The sequence below is a fragment of the Acanthopagrus latus genome, chromosome 11, assembly GCF_904848185.1.
Source record: "Acanthopagrus latus isolate v.2019 chromosome 11, fAcaLat1.1, whole genome shotgun sequence".
Classification (NCBI taxonomy): Eukaryota; Metazoa; Chordata; class Actinopteri; order Spariformes; family Sparidae; genus Acanthopagrus; species Acanthopagrus latus.
In genome coordinates this window covers 539,934-555,340 of record NC_051049.1, presented here as the reverse complement: position 1 = coordinate 555,340, position 15,407 = coordinate 539,934, and the positions used below count along the sequence as shown (strand labels likewise).

General features: G+C 48.6%; 2 protein-coding genes across 4 annotated transcripts; both read right to left on the bottom strand.

Moving 5' to 3' along the window:
- Positions 1–998: 998 nt before the first annotated feature.
- Positions 999–7,149, bottom strand: serpinc1 (serpin peptidase inhibitor, clade C (antithrombin), member 1). The gene is made up of 8 exons (XM_037114131.1): positions 7,012–7,149; positions 4,058–4,421; positions 3,752–3,967; positions 3,519–3,656; positions 2,785–3,003; positions 2,242–2,416; positions 2,082–2,146; positions 999–1,467 (listed from the first exon to the last, which is right to left on the bottom strand). Exons 2-8 carry the CDS (start codon positions 4,418–4,420, stop codon positions 1,291–1,293), a joined length of 1,353 nt encoding a protein of 450 aa, XP_036970026.1. The 5' UTR covers position 4,421; positions 7,012–7,149; the 3' UTR covers positions 999–1,290.
- Positions 7,150–7,924: 775 nt separating this feature from the next.
- On the bottom strand, positions 7,925–15,202 carry stil (STIL centriolar assembly protein). 3 transcript variants are annotated; one of them, XM_037114128.1, is made up of 17 exons: positions 14,801–15,202; positions 13,794–13,901; positions 13,605–13,720; positions 13,270–13,457; positions 12,593–12,840; positions 12,426–12,509; positions 12,086–12,172; positions 11,844–12,009; positions 11,651–11,754; positions 11,441–11,552; positions 10,248–11,276; positions 10,061–10,160; positions 9,759–9,984; positions 9,540–9,621; positions 9,190–9,461; positions 9,028–9,034; positions 8,523–8,883 (listed from the first exon to the last, which is right to left on the bottom strand). In XM_037114128.1, exons 1-17 carry the CDS (start codon positions 14,878–14,880, stop codon positions 8,659–8,661), a joined length of 3,234 nt encoding a protein of 1,077 aa, XP_036970023.1. In that variant the 5' UTR covers positions 14,881–15,202; the 3' UTR covers positions 8,523–8,658. The 3 variants fall into 3 exon arrangements, with proteins under 3 accessions (XP_036970021.1, XP_036970022.1, XP_036970023.1); XM_037114126.1 differs by lacking the exon at positions 9,028–9,034 and having other exon boundaries at positions 7,925–8,883; positions 14,801–15,200; XM_037114127.1 differs by lacking the exon at positions 9,028–9,034 and having other exon boundaries at positions 7,925–8,883; positions 11,651–11,751; positions 14,801–15,200.
- Between the last annotated feature and the right edge of the window lie 205 nt (positions 15,203–15,407).

Genomic DNA, 15,407 nt, shown 5'->3' with positions numbered 1-15,407 from the left:
GGACGTAGCCAACAGCGGATACAGAGTAGAGATAGTAGCTAACAATCGTATAATTAGCTAACAGTCGGTATAGTCTGCTAACAGTCAGTATAGTTAGCCAACCGTCGGTATAGTTAGCTAACAGTCGGTATAATTAGACAACAGTCGGTATAGTTAGCCAACAGTCGGTAAAGTTAGACAACAGTCGGTATAGTTAGACAACAGTCGGTATAGTTAGCCAACAGTCGGTATAGTTAGCCAACAGTCGGTAAAGTTAGACAACAGTCGGTAAAGTTAGACAACAGTCGGTATAGTTAGACAACAGTCGGTATAGTTAGCCAACAGTCGGTAAAGTTAGACAACAGTCGGTATAGTTAGCCAACAGTCGGTAAAGTTAGACACCAATCGGTATAGTTTGCTAACAGCCGGTATAGTTAGCCAACAGTCAGTATATTCAGCTAACAGTCGGTATATTCAGCTAACAGTCGGTATAGTTAGACAACAGTCGGTATAGTTAGCCAACAGTCGGTATAGTTTGCCAACAGTCGGTAAAGTTAGACAACAGTCGGTAAAGTTAGACAACAGTCGGTATAGTTAGACAACAGTCGGTATAGTTAGCCAACAGTCGGTAAAGTTAGACAACAGTCGGTATAGTTAGACAACAGTCGGTAAAGTTAGACACCAATCGGTATAGTTTGCTAACAGCCGGTATAGTTAGCCAACAGTCAGTATATTCAGCTAACAGTCGGTATATTCAGCTAACAGTCAGTATAGTTAGACAACAGTCGGTATAGTTAGCCAACAGTCGGTATAGTTAGCCAACAGTCGGTATAGTTTGCCAACAGTCGGTATAGTTAGCCAACAGTCAGTAAAGTTAGACACCAATCGGTATAGTTTGCTAACAGCCGGTATAATTAGCTAACAGTCAGTATAATTAGCCAACAGTTAGTTGTTGAAAGCTGAAAGTAACAGATTCATATTCTGGTCCTCCTGTAAAATGCACATTAAACCAAACCAACCAAAATATTGACAGTTTAATTGTTTTGAAGTCATTATTTCCTCTTACATGTAATAACTTTCATGAATTAGCTGTGCAGCAGTTTGCATGTTCACTGGCAGATTCTACATCATGAGTTCAGTCACATAGTCTCAGTCTGAGGGATTTGAACTAACATGTTAATCTGAGGGACTGAACACAGACTCATCGTTTACATCCTCATACACCTCATCACAGAGGAGCAGTGGGTTTATTGTGAGTGTGTTGATGAAGCAGGTGTGAGCAGGTGTGAGGCAGACAGCAGCAGGCGGCTCTTATTGGCTGCAGGGGTCGGCCACACGGGCTGTGAACAGCAGGGCGTTGATGGTGGATTCTCTGATGAGCAGCAGGAACGGTCGGTCCGCCTGAAACACCTCCCGGTTTAAGTTGATGGAGCGTCCGATGGCCACCACGGCGGTGGCTGCCGCCGCCTCGCTGCCCTCCTCGTTCACCTGCACGACACAAGACAGCTGCATCAGGACCGAAAGCCACGTCCTCCCTGTGCATTCTGGGTATTTTAGGGGGTTCAGTGTCCAGATACCAGGAGATTATTTACATTACAAATGATAGTTCGACATTGATTCCAGTCTTTTCAGCTCAATCTCTGTCTGGTGTTTTAAACCTTCAGTCACCTGGAGGAGGTTTTACAGCAGGTGACTCAGGTCGGGTCAGAACCAGAACTCCTTCATGGTCGTAATAATAAACTTTAAACTTTAAAACCAAAACATTTCACGACATTACAAGAAAAACAGAATGTTGTTGTCGGAGGAAAGGTTTCCTGGTGATGTGAAAATATATAAAACATTGACAACAACAAACTTGGACACTGATCCGGTTGTCTCGTCCTGGTGTGACAGCAGCATCACACGTCGGGTCGAGGCTGGCGGAGATCCACATCAGTGTGAACAGAACCGAGGACGTGCTGATGATTTTTTTAGCCCACACAGACTGAACGGTTGGTTCTGTTTGAACTAGTTTACATGTTCTCTGAACACAGACATGAAGACATACTCGAACCGGCCAATCAGTGAGCAGCTGTCAGTGATGTCAGCAGTGTGTCACTGACCTCCAGGAAGGCTTTGTGGAAGGCGTCTGAGATGTGAAGACCGTCACCACCGTCCTCCAACATCCCTGACAGACACAGAGAGACAAAGACATCACATGGACACCTGACGACCCTCACCGTCGACCCACCTGATGACCCAAGTGTGACCCCGCCCCCTCACCTGGCAAACTGGCCTTCTCAGAGCTGAACAGGTCGGTCAGTCCCATCGCCTGCAGCTTCTCCTTCAGACTGAAGCTGTCCTCCACCCTGAACCGAGGGACGTGGACGGCCACCGAGGTTTCCCTCATCTCATCCAACCAGCCCGTCAGTTTCTTCAGGTCCAGACTCTCCTCCACCTCCACACACACACACACACACACACACCTTCACATTAAACTGTACCCTGGTTCTGAGCTGCTTTGAACCCGGCCGTCCACCAGCTGGACTGCAGGAATGATTCTATCACATTAAACATGTGAGAGTCGTCCACCTGCAGCATTCAGAGTCGAAACAAACAGAGGGCAGCTCATCACCAGAGTGACCGCTAACTGCTCTGGACTGTCGCTGCTGTTGTTTAGCTCAGTTAGCAGTGCAGCTAGCGGTCCCTGTCGGAGCTGTGTTGGATGTGTTGGATGATTTGGAGCCGTGACATCAGAGGAGAGGAAAAGTTTATCAGATTAAATGAGATTACAAACAGTGATGATGTCACAGTCGTTATGGTTACCTTACTGAGCGGGGTGTCTCTGCTGGGCAGGATGATCACCATGGTGATGTCGTCTCCGCGGTACGGCATCTCCAGCAGCTGCACACTGTCGTCGGGGAAGTGTTTGTACCTGAACTTGGTCTCCTGGTACATCATGTTGACGGAGCAGGTGCGACTCTCGCTGACAGAGAAGTCCGACACGTACACGCTATCTTTGTCGAATTTGTTCTTCCACTGACCCTGAGAGAAGAGATGAGAGGACGTCAGGTCTGAGGCTGCTACCTGACGCTCAGAGTATCAAGATATTTATATTAATGCGTCACATGTTACAAAGACACTAAACCGGAACAATACAGGCGACTTCTTTGTCCCCGTGGAGAAAGTCCCCAGACTCCCTTAACAAATGTGTCAGTTTAGTGAGTTGTTGAGTTGGAGACACTTTATAAACTCTGTGAAACTCTGTCTCTGACTCATTCTGCATTATTTGGACCTTCTTGTTCATTCAGCAAATGTTCTACATGAACTTCTTTCTGTCTTTGAGTAGAAACATGGAGTCTGTTTGTCTCAGTGATGGACGGGTTTGTTTCCTACAGAGCAGGAAGTGACATCACATCACTGAGGTGACTCAGACTCAGGTTAATGTAGCGGTGTTGTGACACCAGGTCCGATCAGGGCCTCAGAGATGACCAGAACACTAGCCTCCATCACTCCCGCTGTGACAGGTGGAGGTGTGTGTGAGGGACTGCTTCAGGTACCTTGAAGTAGATAGTGTTGACGAGGACGAGGATGGTGTTGGAGTCCAGAGCCCCCTTTGGCAGCGTGTCCTGGATCAGGTTCTCTGTCTTGTTGGAGATCCAGTTGTTGATGGTAACGCGGGCCTTCTCTGGGTTCTCCTGCAGCACAGAACCAGGGTTATTAGTGTAACTCTGGTGAGCTATCTCAGACTGAGGCTGATCTGGACCTGGAGCCGTTCACACGATGACCTCACCTTGAAGTTGAGCGGCAGCAGCTTGGCTCCGTACACCATCTCACTGATGTTCTGGTACGTCTCGCTGAACACCAGAGATTTGTCTCCGAACAGGCGGTTGGCAGAGATCAGCGCGGTGGTCTCGTCCTTCTTCCTGTACAGACGACAGTTGAGTTTGGCGAAGAAGAAGTGAACCTGATCGGACGTCTTCTCTTTGATGGTGTCGAACTCAAACACCTGCAGACAGAAACAGAGACGTAGACGGGTTCATGCACAGAAACAAGAAGCAGTGTGGAGACAGTTCAGGACGAGATCATTGAGTCTGACCTGCATGATCTGCTCCAGCGTCTGGTTACAGGCCCCCAGTTTGGTCATAGCGAAGGCGGTGGAGACGCTGATGGGGGACATGAAGATGTTGGAGTCGGGGGTCTTGCTGAGGGCGAGCTGTTTGTACAGCGACAGAGCAAAGCGTCCGTTGGCCTTCGACAGCTCCCACACTCGGGGGTTGGTGGACTCTGGGACCGGCTCTGGCTCCGGCGTGGGGCCCTCTGGGCCTTCTGGGTCGGGGCTGCGGTAGATGCAGCGCGGCTCCAGGGGGAGGTCTCTGGGTTTGGCGCTGCAGATGTCCGAGTGGACGACGGAAACTAGCGGCAGGAACGCCAGAACCAACAGCCAATCAGGAGCCATCATTCTGGACATGGGCCAATCAGAGGTTAGTTTTCTTCAGCATTTATCAGTCAGGGCTCTTGAACGATGTGCAGACTGATATGGTTTTGGTTGGAACATGAACATGATCAGAAGTGTTGGACCTGGTCCGTCTGTCAGGAGCAGCAGTGTTGCTGTTTGTCGGCTTCTTTACAACAACTGTGCTGAAACATTCTGGACCGAGAACCAATCACAGGTGAGCTTTTTACTTTTTTCTAAATCAGAATTCTGATCTCACTATACATATATCTACACTAAATTGCCAAAAGTATTCACTCACCCATCCAAATAATTGAAATCAGGTGTTCTAATCACTTCCATGGCCGCAGGTGTATAAAAGCAGCACCTGGGCACACAGACTGTTTCTACAAACATCTGTGAAAGACTGAGTCGCTCTCAGGAGCTCAGTGAACTCCAGCGTGGTGCTGTGATATGATGCCACCTGTGCAACAAGTCCAGTCATGAAATGTCCTCGCTTCTAAATATTCCACAGTCGACTGTCAGTGGTGTTATAACAAAATGGAGGTGACTTGGAACACCAGCAGCTCAGCCATGAAGTGGTCGGCCACTTAAAATGACGGAGCGGGTCAGCGGATGCTGAGACACAAAGTGCTCAGAGGTCGCCAACTCTCTGCAGAGTCGATTGCTACAAACCTCAAAACTTCATGTGTCCTTCAGATCAGCTCCGTGTGTAGAGAGCTCTATGGAATGTGTTTCCATGGCCGAGCAGCTGCATCCAAGCCAGACATCAGCACAAGGCAAAGTGTCAGATGCAGTGACGTAAAGCACGCTGCCACTGGACTGTAGAGCAGTGGAGACGTTCTCTGGAGTGACGAATCACACTTCTCCATCTGGCAGCCTGATGGACCAGGAGAACGGTACCTGACTGCACTGTGCCAAGTGTACAGTTTGGTGGAGGGGGATTGTGGTGTGGGGTTGTTCTTCAGGAGCTGGGCTTGGTCTCTTAGTTCCAGTGAAATGAACTCTGAATGCTTCAGCACACCAAGAGATGCTGGACAGTTCCAGCTCCCAGCTCTGTGGGAACAGTTTGGGGATGGTCCTTCCTGTTCCAACATGACTGCACCAGTGCACAAAGCAGCTCCATAAAGACATGATGAGAGACTTTGGTGTGGATGAACTGGACTGGCCTGCACAGAGTCCTGATAGAAGACCAGTGGGATGAATCAGAGTGCAGACTGAGAGCCAGGCCTTCCTGTCCAACATCAGTGTGTGACATCACAAATGCACTTCTGGAAGAATGGTCAAAAATTCCCATAAACTCTCCTAAACCTTGTGGAAAGCCTTCACAGAGGAGCTGAAGCTGTTACAGCTGCAAAGGGACCGACGTCATATTAAACCCTGTGGATTAACGATGGGATGCCACTGAAGTTCATACCTGAGTCACGGCAGGTGAGCTGACACTTTTGGCAGTATAGTTTATATATAACCCTAATATCTCATTTCTTATGTGTTGAATTGTGAAAACAGATTTTATCACCAGGTGATTTTAATTAGCTGCACTGTGATGCCTGGAAACACAAATGATTATTGTTAAAGTTTATGTGACATCATCAGAAGGTGATGATCAGGTGACACAGGAGCGCCGCCTGGACTCAGGATCACGTCACCTGTAATGATCTCAAACAGAACTTTAAGGCTTCATGATCATGTTTTTATGTCTTTGAATGGAAACCAGTTCTGTCAGGATCAGAAAACCTGCAGTGAAGTTATTGATCGATAAGTTTGAAGATTTTAATGACGAGACACGAAACAATCAGATTATTTCTGTCAGACGTCACAGACTGAGAGGTTAGTTTTTACTGTCGGAGTAAAAACGTCAATAACTCCCCTCCCACACACACACACACACACACACACACACACACACACACACACACACACACACACACACACACACACACACACACACACACACACACACACACACACACACACACACACCAAACACTGACACACACACACAGTTACTCATCAACCCACTGACGCTCAGTTTGAGCTGAATTTAGTTGAAAACTTCAACCAACATTTACAGATTATCAGTTGATTATTGTTGATTTTTGTTTATTATTGATAGTATTGTTGATTATTGTTGATTATTGTTGATTATTGTTGATTATTGTTGATTATTGTTGATCATTGTTGATTATTGTTTATTATTACACATTATTAGATCTGCAATGTTCATCAACATTTCACCTGAAAGGCAGAATGTAAAATAAAACTTGGGTCCGTCTGAGTTCTGAGGTTACATCTCTTGTATCAGAACACTTTGATTGGACCCGGTTTGAGATTCAGTTTCCGCTTTTCAAAACAATAATAAACAATAAACTGAAACACAACCTTCACTGCAGCTCATTAAAACTGAAGCCATACAAATGTTTTTAATCTCCAGACTGACATCAGATCAGATTTCAAATCATTTCTGTGCAGCTAGATGAACAAAACAACGTTTAACGAGAGAAAAACAGAAAAACTGGAATTCTAAATCTTCCACAGTGAAGCGACTCGTTCAGTGTTTGAGAATCCAGGAGGAAGATTAAGAGCTGAAGTCTCACCTGAGCAGGTAGTCGGGTGTCTTCTGACAGCAGATTGTTCGGTGTGAGCTGAGCTCAGGTCAGTGTCCTGCAGAGCAGCCAGACATCGCAGCAACCTTTGAGACATTGATCGTCTGCAGTCAACAGATCAGAGCACACAGACCGATCACTGATCAATAACTGGGACAGCAGCAGGACGTCTGACTGTTTACTCAAGCTGTGTACTTAAGTACACTTTGAAGTACTCTTACTTTACTTGAGTATTTCCATTTTCTGCTACTGTATACTTCCACTCCACTTCATTTACTCGAGTTTTAGTTACTATTTACTTTACAGATTACATGCTGAGTCACAGTTCAGACGTTGATCAGGTAGAAAATGGATCACCACCTCACTTTCTTCTCAGGAGGTCCAGAGATCTCGTTTGGATCTGAAGGGACTACAACCCGAGTCACTTCAACCTGACCCGAGACAACCTGTTGTCCTGATCCAGTTCTGTCTCCAAACCGACCTGTAAACTCCCTCAGTGTTGACCCGGAACTAAACTAAAGCTACTAGAAGACACGGATGTCAACAATCCGGTATGTAGCTCCTTGCACAAACACACTGTTTTAACTACTTTTTTATTCATTTTGAGTCATACTTGCTACAGTGCTGTGTTGTAAGGTGTCTGCTGATGTTGCATAACTTTTGGGGTGAGATGTGGAGCATGTTAAGAAGCTTAAAACACGGTGTAAAGTTCTGACCCTATGCTGTTTGCTGTCAATGCTAACTCTCCGTTCACTGAGCCCTGTAATGGTTGGACCAAATGTGTTCGCGTCTTCAGTACTGGCAAGTCAAGGGTAGCTTGAGCAATGAAGCTGCATGATTAAATCGAACAAAGTTATCCTTTCCATCTGATCCTTTAACAGTTTGAAATAAACAGTTTCAGGCCCACGTAGTAAAATTATTACCAGTTTTATTTGTGAAATCATAAATATTTTAAAAATCTGTGCAAAAGAAAATTCACATTAAAACAGAAAGATGAAAAACATCAAACACTGGAAAATCATTTCATCCACAGAGAGGCAGATTTCCAGTCAAACCAGTCCAACCAATAAAATTACAGCTGTGCAGCTCCCCCAGCTCCTCACACAAACCAGACTCCATTTAAAAAATAGCAGTTTTTAGCGGCTCACAGTCTGGACACCAGTCCCTCCAGTGAAACCATGAAACCTATGAGATTGTAAAAAGCAGCTCTCAGATCAGTCAGTCGGCCGTTCCTTCAGACACACCAGACTCCATTTAAAAAACAACAGTTTTTTTACAATCCTGCAGCAGATTCCAGTCGGTGATTTGGTGTTCTGGAGTCAGAAGAGTTTGGGCAGCTGTCTCAGGCGGCTCAGGTCCAGGATGTTTCCCACTGATCTTTCTGTCTGCCGGCTGCTCGGCCTCACTAAAGATGGCCGCCACCCCGAACAGTTCTCCTTGTCGGCATTGGTCAGTTTGGCATCGCCAGCTAACAGCTGCATTTTCGGCCGCAGGTCTTGAATCAGCTGACTCTGTGGGAGGAGCTTCACTTTCTGAGCTTCAGTCAGCGGCTGTCGGGCGACTTCCTCCTCTTCCTCTTCTTCCTCCTCGATCAGGCCGTACCTCCTCATATACTTCCTAGTGGCCATCGACATGTTGCTAGGCGACAGTGGGGAGTTGCTGGAGGAGGCAGACAGGCCTGTGCAGGGGGCGTGGCCTCCCAGAGACAGTCTGCTGAGCTGAGAGTCGCTCAGGTAGCGCAGGGCGATGGCGTTGGCCTCCAAACTCAGATCCACACTTTCCCCTGGGAACAGAGAACTGATGGACGGATCGGACACACTCAGTCTGGACAGGACCGCTGCCGGGTTGATGCTCGCCAGAGTGCTGACAACACACACACACACACACAGGTATCAGCTGATCAGTGATTGTAAATATCAGCACAAAAACAACAGAGTTGGGTTTGAAGTTCATTCACAAGGCAGAGTCTGTGACAGCTTGTCCAGCAGAGGGCGCTCACAACTTCACCTCGACTCTGTAAAGCAGTGCGGCAGAAAGAAACATGGCAGTGTGGTGGAATTGGTGGAACACTGAACAGTTGAACATGAAAACAAAGATGCAGAGAGACCCTGAACCCTGATTTTAAAGCAATCAGCTGCAGACAGTGTGTCTCCCCAGGTGAGTCAGTACCTGCTGCTCTCCACCGTCTGCTGGATCCTTCGGTCAGACTCTGTCAGATCTTCTTTGTCCACATCGACTCCGAGCTGATGCAGCTGCCTCAGAGTGGCGCTGACCACCGGGTCTCCAGAACTCTGCTGCTTCCTCCTGGACGACGCTGACGACTGGGAGGACTGGGAGGACTGGGAGCGGTCTGGAGCCACAGACAGGCTCCTCCTCCTGGACTCCTCCTTCTCCACTTCCTGTCTGCTGTCTGACTCCTGAAGACGACTGGTCAGCTGATTCTGAGGAGACAAAGATGTCCTTATTTGAAGTCAACACTTTCAATGTGTCACAGGATCATCGAGCCTCCATGTTGTTACCATCAGGTTCTCGTAGAAGTTCTGGTCCTCTTCAGGCTGGTACATACTGACACTCTCCCCCAGGACTGGACTCTGAACACCACTGTTAACAAAAAACACCCCCGTCAGAGTCAAGGTCTGGAGTCTTTGGCTTGTTTGGGATCATGAGGGTCTTAGTGAAGCTGAAGATGAAAACAGCTGGAGGTTTTAAACCGTCTCCTTCCGTCAGCAGAGTCTCACCTGAGCTGATCGGACGGGGACACAGCAGCCTCCTGAACCGTGATGTCACCATTGTCAGCTCCACCCATGGGCCTGATGATGGACAGGTCAGAGTGTGAAGAGGGTCTGCAGGGGGAGCAGGGACTGTGAGAGGGTGAGGGGGGAGGTGTGGTGGAGGAGAGGGGAGGAGCCTGTACCTCCCGATGAGGGAGGGACTGGACAGGATCCCCCCAGAACAGACTGGCACCTGGAAACCAGAGAAGGAGATCGTAAACATTACGCGATCCTGGATTACATCTGTTTACATCACCTGTCAGTCTCACCTGTCCCCACAGCGATGCTAGCTGTGCTCCTCTGTGTCTGAGTGTCGACCTGCCCACTGGAGGACTGAAGTTTCCCCTGAGCCTCCAGCAGCATCTGGACCTGCAGACATCAGATCAAACACCATGAGAACTCTGGTAACCAATCAGCAGCCTCCTCAGATAACATCTAAATCATCAGTGATCTCACCTGAGCCTGCAGAAGGCGGAGCTGTCGGTCCTGATGGAGAAGGAGCTGGTAGGTGTCTGTCGGTGTGACTCCACCCACCTGATCACAGCACTGATTAGGACAGTTGGAGGGACGGAGAGACCAGGGAGGAGAAGCAGGGTCTGCTCCTGCTGCTGGACGGGAGGGGTGACAACTCTCACTGCACCATGGGACAGCAGGAGGGGGGCTGCAGTGACAGGAAGGAGGTGGGACGAGGGTGGAGGGAGGAAGACCAGAGAGATGAGTGGCGGGAGGAGAAGTGTGGTGGTGGCTGGGGAGCGGAGAGGAGGAGCTGTGGAAGTGAGGAGGAGCTGACGAAGCTGGTGGGGGTTTGGAGAAGGGAGGAGGAGTGTGATGGGAGGACGATGGAGTACTGTGAGTGGAGGAAGGAGGGGCTGAAGATGGATGGAAACTGGAGTGAGGTGGATGGGAGGGAGGAGGAGTTTGCTGATGGGAGTGAGGAGGAGGAGCAGGGTGAAGACTGGAGGGAGGAGGAGCAGGGTGAAGACTGGAGGGAGGAGGAGGAGTGTGGCGATGGGAGGACAGAGGAGTACTGCGAGTGGAGGATGGAAGAACAGGAATAGATAAATGGTTGCTGAAGGGAGGAGGAGTGTGGTGATGGGAGTGAGGAGGAGAAGGGTAGAGACTGGAGGGAGGAGGAGGAGTGTGGTGATGGGAGGATGCAGCAGCAGGGTGGAGTCCTGTGGAGGAGAAGATGGGGGTGCAGTTGTAGGTATGGGTGGAGCAGCAGGTGCAGGGCTGCTGCAGGTTGGCGTTGGGGGTGCTGTGGAGGTGAGGAGCAGGAGGAGACTGTGGTTTGGGAACTGAGGAGGAGGTGGTGGTGTTTCCAGTTGGGGGAGCAGATGTCGCGTCAGCAGCAGCAGCAGGAGCAGCAGGAGCAGCAGGAGGTCTGTGGGCGGGGTCAGGGTCCTGCCAAGCGTTGTGACTGGAGGAGAAGCTGCTGTCGATCAGCAGAGAAAGTTCAGGGACAGATGGCTGGACTCGGCGGGCCTGAAACAGAACACAGCAGCAGATGAACACAGTACTCCGCTGTCCTGCTGCTATTGGCTGTCTGTGGTGACACAATGATGATGTCACAGAGCTTCAAACAGTTGAAAGCCATAAGAACATGCCGTCTGCTGCAGTTAACATTTCTGACTCGAGCTGTGACTGACCTGCTGAGCAGGCAGGTGGGGGCTCGGGGACGGGCGTGGAGACAGGTCTTCATCCTCCACTCCAGAGTCCTGATCACTGACAGACAGACCTGCAGCTGGGGGGACAGCTGAGCTGAGGACAGACAGGGCGGTTCAGATCCGCATGGAGTTCAAACAGATTCAGACAGGATGGTTCAGTAAATGTTGGACTGTTCCTTTAAACTCTGGTACCTGTTGAAGGAGCTCCGAGCCTCTCTGAAGACCTCCAGCTGTCTGCTGTGATCCTCTGAGCCCAGCTCACACTGCAGAGTCTGACCCTCTACTGACACCGCCTGCTGAGGGTCCACATCAGTCCACATTAAGGGGGGAAAGTTCAACTGATTCTCTGCTGCTGATATTCCTGTGGTGTCAGGTGTGTTGTTACCTGGTACAGTGTGACACACTGGGAGGCTGTGAGCAGCTGGTAGTCCAGCGGTGGTCCTTGTCCAGGTCCTAATCTAGGTCCTGGTCCTCGACCCTGGAAGAACTGAGGAGCGCTGTGTGTGGAACCGAACAGGACGAGCAGGAAGCAGCCACTCTCTGATAAAACTCTGAAACACAAGAAAACAGCCAGTGACACCAGAACATCAGTCACCTGAACAACAGGTCCTCCAACAGGAAGCTCACCTGTCCTTAAGGGCGGAGCTAAACAGGAACCTCAGACACCAGGCCCACACCTGAGGGTTGTAGACGTGTGTGACTCCACTCAGCCAGCTGCCACATGACAGGAAGCACAGGAAGTTAACACAAGCAGTTACAAACAGCAGCTGAAGGTTGAATAATGCCTCATTGCTGCTTCATTTATTGACTCGGCTCACATGTTTTCACATGATTCTTTCAATCATATGCGCGTTTAAACTTGTGCAGCCGCAACACACACAGACTGATGATCAGGGACAGAAATACTAAAAGATATCTTTGTTGTGTTTCAGACTGTCCTCTAATGAATCAACACCGTCAGACTTACAGCCCGACCAGCGGCAGGTTGGAGGCTTTAGGATCAGACTCCAGCAGCAGAAGCAGTTTTCTGGTCTGATCCATCGTCAGAAACCTGAAAACAATACGAATACATCAGATATGAATTCGAGCCATCAGAACAGTCCTGTCTCATCTCAGAGGGGAACGTCTTCTCACCCTCTCTGTCGGCTGGCAGCGTGCGGCGGCGGTCTGTTGATGCTGGTCAGACTCCTCAACAGAGCTGTGGGGATGATGGGGACAGCTCGGACCGGCTGAACGTCCACGCCGACCGACGGACAGACGAAAGACCAGCTGAGGCTGAACGCTGCAGCGTCAGACTGCTGAGAGCAGGCAACATGACCTCTGACCTTTATCAGCTGAGACAGATCCAGAGTCTGTCTGCTGCTCAAAAACTGCTGCAACACCTGAGACACAGATAGACGGACACACAGACAGGTTAGCTTCTTTAAACTGTTGAACCTGCCATTGGACTGACCTCAGTGACCTTAGAACTCAATTCATTCTTGTCACCAGCAGTTTTAAATTAAACCTTGATGTCAGATAGTTTGAAATTGTGGTGAACAATTACGATATTATTCTGAAATTATATCAGCATCATCTGGTAAAAGGACAAAAACCAGCAGGATGTTTTGGACAGCAGAGAAAAATCAGCTGTCTGTTTTCTGTTGTCATGGCAACCTCTCAACAGCGTCACAGAGCTACTGAACATAGAGAAGTAACACTCTCAAAGTACTTCTTACCATCAGACACATGAGCAGCCCCATCAAACCAATCACACCTCCTGTTGTCTCGGACAGACAGACGCTGACCTCAGAGCTGCAGGTGTGACTCACCTTGAAGCAGTGATGTAGTTCAGCCTCTGATTGGGCGATAGCCTCAAGTGAAGTGTCAGTCTGTGCGGAGAACAAACAGGAAACCAGGACGTCCCCTGGCAGTAGAGCAGAGGGAACCCGGCCCAAGGCTCTGGCCTGTTCCCGACCCGGATCGAACCGGTCCAGAGTCACAGTGACACCCTCCTCATCTGGACAACAGCAGCACACACAAAACAGTTAATACGAGTGTATGTTCAACCAGATGCTCCTACTGTGTGAAGGAGATGAAGGAGATGAAGGTGATGAAGGCGATGAAGGTGATGAAGGCGATAAAGGCGATAAAGGTGAACTCTGACCTGCGTCCACAGACACTGATCCCAGGAAGAAACAGTGGAGGCGGGGCTTGTTGCTGTGACGGGCATGACGCTGAGCCAGACGCAGAGCTTTCTCCAACAGCACCAACCGAGGCTTCCTGCAGAACACACACACTTTATCTCTGCTCAGAGCAGGTGTGTGTACGTCTGTGTTCATGTGTTTGTGTTTACCTGTACAAGCAGAGCTGTAGGCGGAGCTTCTCTCCTGCAGGGCTGCTGTCCCACAGAGCTGATCTAGATCTGGGGAAACTCAGCGGAGTGAGAGAGTTCATCGAGCTTCTGAGAAGACACAAACGATAAAGAGGTGTTCATGAAACATTTCCTCTCACCAGGAAAAATTACTTTATTCTTAATATCACACAGATGGTGATTATTTTCTCGATCAAATTATTTTTTAATGTGATGTCTAAAACTCTGACAATTTGTCCTTAACGACGTCAGGAAAAACAATTAATTACACATCTACAATCCCAGGATTGTTTGTGTGTTTCCACTGCATGATGAGCCAGGCGTGACCATCAGGGGGACCCTTCATCACATTAGATGGAAATAAGGTGACATAGTTATAATATTTTTCAAGAATTAAATTTATAGGCTTGAATGAAGAGAAGTTTAAATTAAAGAATGGCTTCACATTAAGCCATTAAAAACATAACAATATTTTCTCTAACAGCAGCTGTTTCTAACAATTGTCTTACTGATCATCAGACGTGCTGCTTTGTATTTCTCTTCTGTTTGATGTATTTCTAATTACCATATTTTAATTTACAATCTGTTCTTCTGATCTCCTTTCTGTCCCTGTGCTGCCTCAGTTTCTCCTCGAAGGATCAACAAAAACTCATCTAATCATACAAAGCAAAGAATTGCGTGCATTAAACATGATAACACATTAAATCCACGCAGACTCTGGTCTTCTGATGTGCTCCTGTTATGTTACAGGCCAACGACTCTGCGAGCTGCAATGCAAAAGTAAATTCAAGACAAAAAGTTCAGTGCACAAACCTGCAGCGCTTCACTTTCTGCACCACTCCTGCTGTAACATACTGTTACACACACACACACACACACACACATACACACACACACACACACACACACACACACACACACACACAGTCTGCAGCCATGACACACACAGCCGGTGTTGAGTTGAACCATGTCTGCTGACATTAACTCACCTTCCTCTCAGATTCTCCGGAGTTAAAACCGCTTCCAACACTCCGGCCGGCAGCGCCTGGAGCTTCACCGGGCAGCTCATCCCTGCTGTGGCCGACAGGGTGGAACTTTAACCTGTAACTGAAGCTGATGACACCGCGGTAAGTTCAGCTAACACCCGCTACCGTTAGCCACGTTAGCTTCCCGATCGGACCTCATCAGTTCCCCTTGTTAGCTTCTTCAGCTTAGCGAAGCTCGAGTCTGTCGGATGAAAGCTCAACGACTCGTAAAGTCACCAGCTTTGTAACACAAGAATATTTCAGTTTATCTGAATCTGTTTGTCCAAATCTGACAGCAACACGTCCGCAGAGAAGCAGCGCTGTTTGATTGTGGCGCTGTTTCTACGCTCCACTGGCGGGGCAACTCAACCAGCCAATAGAAACCGCTGTCGGAGCGAATCTGACCAATGACGTGTCGCTTCGTTTCGTGTCTTTTTCTTGTCCCTCTTGTGTCGTCAGATAAGTGGACTGAAGCTCCACAGCGCCCCCACAGGACAGAGCAGGAACACACTTTCTGTTAGAGGACCAACTTTTAGTTTATTTTTCTATAAGCTTGTCAATCAGTTTTGTT

Coding starts and splice junctions, on each gene's coding strand:
- serpinc1 (XM_037114131.1), bottom strand. CDS start 4,420: ATGATGGCTCCTGATTGGCTGTTGGTTCTGGCGTTCCTGCCGCTAGTT. Junction 3,968..4,057: donor CGCTGGAGCAGATCATGCAG/GTCAGACTCAAT, acceptor TTCTGTCTGCAG/GTGTTTGAGTTCGACACCAT. Junction 3,657..3,751: donor TGCTGCCGCTCAACTTCAAG/GTGAGGTCATCG, acceptor TCTGTGCTGCAG/GAGAACCCAGAGAAGGCCCG.
- stil (XM_037114126.1), bottom strand. CDS start 14,880: ATGAGCTGCCCGGTGAAGCTCCAGGCGCTGCCGGCCGGAGTGTTGGAA. Junction 13,721..13,793: donor CTACAGCTCTGCTTGTACAG/GTAAACACAAAC, acceptor TGTGTTCTGCAG/GAAGCCTCGGTTGGTGCTGT. Junction 12,841..13,269: donor AACTACATCACTGCTTCAAG/GTGAGTCACACC, acceptor TCTGTGTCTCAG/GTGTTGCAGCAGTTTTTGAG.